The sequence below is a fragment of the Limulus polyphemus genome, unplaced genomic scaffold (genome assembly GCF_000517525.1).
Source record: "Limulus polyphemus unplaced genomic scaffold, Limulus_polyphemus-2.1.2 Scaffold4398, whole genome shotgun sequence".
NCBI classification, from domain to species: domain Eukaryota; kingdom Metazoa; phylum Arthropoda; class Merostomata; order Xiphosura; family Limulidae; genus Limulus; species Limulus polyphemus.
In genome coordinates this window covers 79,777-88,467 of record NW_013670008.1, presented here as the reverse complement: position 1 = coordinate 88,467, position 8,691 = coordinate 79,777, and the positions used below count along the sequence as shown (strand labels likewise).

Genomic DNA, 8,691 nt, shown 5'->3' with positions numbered 1-8,691 from the left:
TTCTGTCAGTGATTTCATTTCAAGAATCTATCGCGAAAGAGGATCTTATGATCTCACAACAAATAGAGTGGACATTAACTAATAAATCTTAGCCTTGAACCCAGAGAGAACCAACGGCTAAAAATGACTGTATCGAAAAATATTCTTTTTTATCTATAAATATGTGTAATAAATAAAGCGGGCTGGACAGAAATTTATTGTTCTAAATAAAGTGATTAGCGGATTCTCATAATGAAGAAAAAGGGGAATATAATACAAAGTTTAGGAAACTTAGAAACAAGCCACAAACCCAGAAATTGTGTCTAGTTTCTTTTGACGATCTTTCTATTCTTGATGCTCTTTTTCTGGTATATTATGTCTGTATGAAAACTACAGGAATGTTCACCCAGAGAACATCACGTAAGGATATTTAAGGTTAGTGAGTTCGCTGAGCTAAGAGTTCTGCGATGAAAAGCTATTCCAATGACACAATGTGCGTGTCATTAAAATTATTTCAGGGAAAATTTAGTCAGAGTAGGCATAATGTGCGTGTTAATAAAGTTATTTCAGAGAAAATTTAGTCAGAGTAGACACAATGTGTGTGTCATTAAAGTTATTTCAGGGAAAATTTAGTCAGAGTTGATGTAGGTACGATGCACTGGGAAGCTAGCTAGCGTTACCCTTGGCCACACACACCAGGTTTTCCATGATGAATTTATATGTCTTCGTAAAATTATTAATGTCCGATGAGAATTCACTTAAGTTAGATGATTTGTAACATTCGAAGTTTATAAATATTCCTGGTCAGATATCTTAAATTTTCCGACTGATAAGCGTTATAGCTTTCGACGTTTCATAGCACACCGATATATAGCAAGCTAATAATAGACACTCTCCCTTTGGCGTGACGCGTTGGTTATATTTATAGTCATGTGGAGGCGTTCTCGAAATTTCAGATGTATAGATATATTGTTGATTCTTACTCTCGAGAATCTTCTATAACTTTGGAGAATAGGCGGGAGTTTCGCAATACCTATCTAACAGTACAAGCTATGTATGTTTCTAAATATAAACGTAATCTAAACAACGCTCATATTCAAATAAATACATGACAACACATTCGTTACACGGAAAAAAAGGAAGCTATCTTAATTGAACAAACAACCCTACTCTGTTTGTTTTTTATAATTTCGCGCAAAGCTACACGTGGGCTATCTGCGTTAGCCGTCCCTAATTTAGCAGTGTAAGACTAGAGAGAAGGTAGATAGTCAACACCACCCACCGCAAACTCTTGGGCTACTCTTTTATCAACGAATCGTGGGATTGCCCGTCACATTATAACACCCCCACTGGCTGAAAGGGCGAGCATGTTTGGTGTGACGGGAATTCGAACCCGCGACTCCCAGATTGCGAGTCGAGCACCCGAACCACCTGGCCATGCCGGGCACCCTTCTCTCTCTCTCTCTCTATATATATATATATATAAGTACACACACACACTCATATATATATATATATTTATATAGTTAGATAGATAGATACACACATATGAAGTTTGAGGCATTTTATATACCAAATTGTATTGTGTGATGGTCCTTTGACATCAAACGCTTTAATAATAATAATGTAAACTACGCAATCAGTTAAAGTTAGATTCTATTTTGTAAGGTTTATATTTACTATTTATCAAGCGATTTACTGTATCCAAGTATATTAAAATATTTAATCTTTCCAAAATTCGCGCTAAGCAATTCCATGGGGGGCGTGCATGTTGTCCACATTGTTTATGATGGATCTCATTGATTTTTTTTTATTCGGTGAGTTTAACAAGCCATCTCCAAGCGTTATTAACAAAAGTTGGTTGAGCGCTACCTGTTGGATTTGACAACAGTTGGGTATGACAGAGGCTTACCTGTAACCAGTGGAGCAGACAGCAATTAAAACAACATAATCGTACATAGATCAACCGGTGAACGATATTCTCAAGAGGTTTAACTTTAAACTTCCCTAATTTAAAATTTTTAATGGCAAAAATAGTTGCTTCTTCTCCTGGAAAAGGAATTCTTCATGGGGAACACGCAGTTGTCTATGGAAAGGTAGATTATCAATAAATCATTTTTGTTCCCCTCTTTACATGAACATTTTGTGTTGTACTTGTAAATTTAAATGCAACTAAGTTTGTAACTTGAAGGCTAGTTTAAGTTTAAGAGCTGTGCTACACTTAGTGTTACAGCACTGTCTGATTCGATGAGACTAACTCAGTAACTGCTATTTTCATTTGATTTCAGTAAGCACACTACGTCTTTTCGTAACTGTGATATATAATATTATTATTAATAATATTATACATTAACTGATTAAATAGCTTAATTTGTACATGTATCTGATATATTGACACTTATTTTTAACATAACACTAATTTATGTTTTGAGATTTTGAGTTTAAGAAAATAAATGACACTTTAGAACTTATTTCAATTTGAAAGGTATAACAAGGGCCCATTTACAAATTTAGGTTATTTGATTTTGCAAAACTAAAGGCAATCAATCTCATTAGACTGGTATTGATACAGAAATGAAATATTGTAATAGGTAGAGAAAGGTTTTGGTAATATTTAGTAGTCCTAACACTAACAATGTTTCCCAATCTAATATGGATGAATGGAATCCAAATACCTAGATTACCAAATTTTATTTCTTCAGGAAAGGTTCAAAATGGAGGTGCAAAATATGACCATTGTTTTCCTTCCAAAATTCTATTTCAAAACATGGCTTATAAAGTAAGAAAAAAGTATTTGCTTGTCATGTTTCATAAAACGTCACAAATAAGTGTTGTTTGCAAGTAAATTGTTTTATTTATAGGCATATGAAGCAGGAATTTGCATTTTATGTTTTAAATTAGTTTATTTTTATGTAGTGAACTATTACAAAATAATTACGTGTTTTGATGCAAGTAATAATTTTTGGTGAAAATTCGGAAAGCATTATTTATTATTTAACTTGGACCTGCTAAATACTGTTAATACAAATATGTGTAGTTAAAAAAATCCAAGTCTTTTTTTTACAAACAGAAAATGAGGAAAGCTCAAATTTTACCTGTTTATTGTAGTTGTGTAAAAATAACAAACTATCAGTTTTAATTTTATACAAATTTACACCTTTTGTGAATTAAATTTATCAAACTTCTGCACCTTTACACCTAAAAATAAAAAATAAGTTTAATTTTTCTTACCACCAAGGTCATTTATTCATGCTACACTTTAGTACAAAGTGTATTACAGGTAAAATGCTTAATATGTTATGCTTTTTCATACCTAGGGCTTATTTACATGAAAATGTACTACTTTCTATTTCTGCCCATATCGTGACACCTTTTTCCACACTGGGCAAAGAGTATACTTGGTACAGATGTGATGCAGTCTCTCACTTATAATCTTCGACTCCGAAGATCTCCACTTTGGGAGTGTCCTTTGAACGCTTTTGAAGAATGCTTCGTTTAATCCCTTGCACTGGTCCCTTCACCTGTTCAATGTGAAATTCTAGCTATTTAAGTGAGAAGAGATAATGTACTGTATTGGAAGTTATAATTTTCTTATACTGAAAATGTATTTCTGATAGGAACTTGCCTCCTCTCACACTTCCTACCCTTCCTCTCCACTAAAAACCAGTGCTTCCATTTTTTTCCAAAACTCGAAGTGATAGTTCGGTAGAATTGAATAGAGGGAGTTATATGCATTAAGAGAGTATGTCGTATTCTTATTGGTAGAGGGTTGTTGTATGATGATTTGGATGTGAGATGCACTGGAATTAGTCAATTCCGGATGGGTGGGAGCTTCAAGGCGTGGCATTTTCAAAAGAATTTTGCAAATAGAGGGCAGCACTAAACAAGAATAGCTATTTATGTGAGGGGAGGTAAGCACCTATAGGAAATACATTTTCAGTATAGGAAAATTGTAACTTTCACATACTATAAGTAACCTTGCAGCTTTCCCATGTAAAAACAAAAAGTGCTGCTATAGGTGAATGACACAGAACAATAGGTAGCTAAAGCAAAAGAAACTTAATGACTCTTGATAAACCTATTATAAGAAAATTGCACAAATATATTTAAAAGATGTTTTCACAAATAATCCTAGGTTATGCTTATATATCATAAAGCTGCTTTAACATTTCCTGTTTCCAACTTGAAAGTAGGCTGTCCATATCTTCTCCCAGTCTTTATCTAGGTGTCTCTTAAATATCTACACTGAATCTGATCCCGCTATGTGTTTATACAGACCATCATACATCAGTTATTCTCTGGCTGAAAACTCTTGTCACTTTTTTTTTTTTGTGGTGGTAGTTGTCTAATTCATTATACTTGAGATAGATTAGATCGAATATTCTTTTATCAATAAAAAATCTTGTTGTCTATCATGAAATTGTAATACTGTTGCTTGCAGAACAAGCTAGAGTAATGTAAATTTGGTAAAATAATAAAGAAAAGCTAAAATATTAATATGTCATTTGCACCTGTTTGGAACATTTGTCTGGATACTTAGAAGAGAGAATTCTGAAAGAATCAGGCCTCGCTCTTTAAACAATCCAAATAGTATAACTGTAACACAAATAGTTGAATTTTTATACAAAGTAAATGTTGACTTTTAAAATAAAAATACCTATTGTTAATTTGTAAGAATTACCTGTAATGTTTGGACTAAGTAAAAGTTTTTGAAAATATTTAAAGACTATTAACCTTATTTTGTCCAGTATGTCAACACCTTTTAGGTGTCAAATGTACACCTGCATATCAAATTTGAAAATATAGGTAAAAATGATAATTTTAAATGTTTCAACACTTTTTTACTCAAACTATTTTAGACTCAATATTTTTGTCATTTCATGTTATTAATGCAATTTTAAAGAAAATGAAAAAAGTTTTCAAACTTGCATTTCTGTATAGCTCTGTAATTAGTAGTTATAAATATTTTTTTTTGGAATTTTTTCTTACCATCTTTATGTTTAGAAAGAAAATATTATCATCTCAACATAACATAATTATCAATGTTTTGTTTCTCATAATGATTCTATTTCCATGAATTTTCTGAGTATAGATCCATGGTTCACACCTCTTTTATGACTTCAAGCAGGTGATTGAACAACTACTAATGGCTCTGAGCTTTCAAATAACTGTAGGCAAGGTAGATAGAACAAACTGAACTTAAAAACAAACAAAAAACAGAAATTTCTATCGTGTATCACATTCACCAACTCTCCTTTTTTTGCCAGGTAATCCTGGCCGTACCTATCTCTAAAATCAAGAACAATAAAAACCAAAATTTACTGATATTGATCAAGAAATTGTGACTCATTCTCTCCCCCCAGTAAAAACACTTCTCCAACAATACTAATATAAAGTGGCAAAAACTACTTTACAGCACACTTGAACAAAGGTAACCTACCCCATTTAGTGAGGGGGATGACTAATACTAGTAACACAAAATAAAAAAAGAAATGGATGCTTTAACATAGATAATCAGAAATAAAACAAATAAAAACTTTAACACTGATCAGTTGTGTAACCTACATGAAATCCAAGAATTAAACTCTGTAACACTAAAAATGTACAGAGTAAACAAATTCTTCTAATAGTAAATCATATCAACTGAACACAAAACAGGCCCTTTAAAGTATAAACCAATACAGTAAGCATTTAACAACCCTTAGTGACATTAAAATCTACAACAGAATAAACCCTTTACGAATCACAAACATCAGTAAATACACACACACACACGTGTGTATATATATAACAAAAAAATACATACTTAGATAAGAAAATACAACAGTTAATACAAACAAATATGTAAGGAAGCAATTACATAAATGAATATATCAACATGCTATATATATACAAATAGGTAAGGAAGCTGAGGCTTCGCACCTATAGGAAGTCCTCTAAAGCAGCTGTGGTGTGTCATGATGGTGTGGTGAATGATTTCTCTGGCTCTCACAAGAACCTTACGAGTTTTTTTTCTGGATTCTGGAGTCAATACATCTTTTCCTCTAACTTTGTTGCCAGCTCCCTATGCTTCAGCAGATGGTCTTCCTTCTTCTGATTGGTCCTCTAACTTTGTTGCCAGCTCCCAATGCTTCAGCAGATGGTCTTCCTTCTTCTGATTGGTCCTCTAACTTTGTTGCCAGCTCCCAATGCTTCAGCAGATGGTCTTCCTTCTTTCTGATTGGTCCTCTAACTTTGTTGCCAGCTCCCAATGCTTCAGTCAGATGGTCTTCCTTCTTCTGATTGGTCCTCTAACTTTGTTGCCAGCTCCTAATGCTTCAGCAGATGGTCTTCCTTCTTCTGATTGGTCCTCTAACTTTGTTGCCAGCTCCCAATGCTTCAGCAGATGGTCTTCCTTGTAATTCTTCCTTCCACATGACTGCCTGCTCCTGGTTGTGGTGTTTAACAACTTCAGTCATGAGGCACTCTTTGAATTTTATTACAAGTTACAGCTTTTACAGTAAAACTGTAACTTGTAATAAAACAATAACTACAATCAGTAAGTAAATTCGGAACAAAACTAGTAACTCTATAAATTTGTTTAGGAGCCTTGTGGATAACTTCAGCTTCTCTATCTGTGTTCTATAAACTTCAACTTAGGCCAATGTTAATGCTTCCATTTTAACGTGGGAACAGTGTTCTTCACTTCCATTCCCACAGATGGTGTAGTGGTAGTAGCAGTTGTCATTACTGTGGCCTCAGAAATGGTGTTGGTGTTTGGTTGGTCTTCCTCCTTTTTTGACAACCTTTTAATAGATTGCAACTCCAGAAAAGTTCAGTTAGGATGATGTTGGTCCTTTCGGAGGAATACACAAAATGGATAATGCAATCATTTCTTGGAAAAACATCTGACAAGACACTTTTAGATCTTATCTCAGCATTTTAACTTCACTTTGGTTTGTGATTGGGTATCTGTATCTGGTGTGGAAGTTACCAGCTGATTGTATCTTTATTGCAGCATCAGAGAATACTGCTCATGAACTGGCTAGATGAAAGCAAAGATAACCAGAAGACTTAAGAATTTTATCTTAAATAGCAAAAGTAAGGTTTGAAAATGCAGAGTCTAACAAACTCTGATTGGTCTGAAAATGCAGTCCAAAGTGTATGTTAAGGTTCTTTCTAATGGTGAAGTTACAGAAGTCCTCTGCCTTGAAATTTCATCCAAGAGCAGAGTGTTAATATTATGGTTGGTGGTCAAGTGCAATGTCTAAAGTCTTTTATTTACTCACATATATTGTGCCTATAAAAAACTACCCCTACTATTTATGAACAACTTGTTCTATACAGGCATTCTCTAAAATCCTAGCTGCACTCTCCAAGTCATTGCGATAACAGTAGTCCACAATTATCCTGGAATTCTGCAGTATATCATCCACTGTATATCATCCATTGTTTGTTTGTTGTACAAAACAGGGCCTAAGTCCAGTAGAAAATGGGGGGGGGGGATTGTAGAGTAGGTTCCCATATATTGGCACAAGCACTGACCTAATTTTTTTTACCATGGAGATGTTTCTGGCCAACACTTGTGAAACAACAGATCAAGCTATGTTTACTTGCAACCATGATGTGGATCTAGCTGTTATTCTTATCTCTTTCCATAAAATTCTCTATCTGCCAAATATTTCAACATCAAAACTGAAACACTCTTATGCTGTCATTAATGTAAATAGCAGGTATGCTGTGTCTTTAAATAATGCTTCACAGGCCAGTGAGACCAGTAAACCACAGTTAACTTCAAACATCTTATCATCCAGATCATATTATCTTACTCTCATTCAGATGTTGCCTGCTAATTGTGTGTTCAGTAATTCAGATGTTGCCTGCTAATTGTGTGTTCAGTAATTAATTCATTTTGTGTTATTCAACATTCATTAATGACTTTGTGCAACACCTCATGCACATGCTTACACATGTATATTTACATGTCTCAAAGTTTTACTCATCATCAAATACACCAGTAGTTGTCAACAAACTGCTTCAGGCTAGTTCGCTCTAGCTAACAAACAAATTACAACATTAAAAATATAGTGTATAACAATACAATAAATTATCCACTAAGCCTTATTAGAAAAATATCACATAATAATGATAGAATAAAAATAAATTATCTTGAATATAAATTTGTTATGTAAATTATATATATATAGGTTTAACAAAGATATATATGGAATTGGCCTGCAATCCTAAATTTGGGTGTGATATTGTTACATGTATATCATATCAAAGTAACCTGAGCTTTAAATATGTTCGTTATCTCCATGGTTCAAGGGATATTTTTTTTCCTATCAGAATCACTTATATTTTATATATAGTCCTGTATGTGAACATTTCTTTATAAAAGAGTCATAAAATTTTCCTTAGCCTACTTCTGTACTTCTTTTTTATTACATCCTTTATCAGTCCAAGAAGAATGCTAATAATTGCACAATTTTTCACTGCAAGGGGATGATGTAGTGGAAGTTCAAACAAAGAGTGTTAGCAGATGGTTTGTTAAAAATAGTAATAATGACTTTCATATCTTTAACCCTTTCGAAACGGGTCACGGGTGAAAGGCCATGTCATCTCATTTGTTGACTCGCATTCAAAATTTTATTGAACTACTATTTTCTCATTTTATGTCAATAAATTGGGTATCAAACTGTAGATTATAATTCAAATTTTAGTACTATATAT

At 33.4% G+C, this 8,691-nt stretch overlaps 1 protein-coding gene across 1 annotated transcript in view; it reads left to right on the top strand.

Annotated features, from left to right (window-relative positions):
• Positions 1-1,787: 1,787 nt before the first annotated feature.
• Positions 1,788-8,691, top strand: part of LOC106471083 (mevalonate kinase-like) — a gene marked incomplete at its 3' end in the record, with an annotated part of 50,981 nt that continues 44,077 nt past the window's right edge. Inside the window, exon 1 of the mRNA XM_022399706.1 lies at positions 1,788-2,075. Coding sequence (XP_022255414.1) covers positions 2,004-2,075 — 72 coding nt within the window. The remainder of the gene's footprint in view (positions 2,076-8,691) is intronic.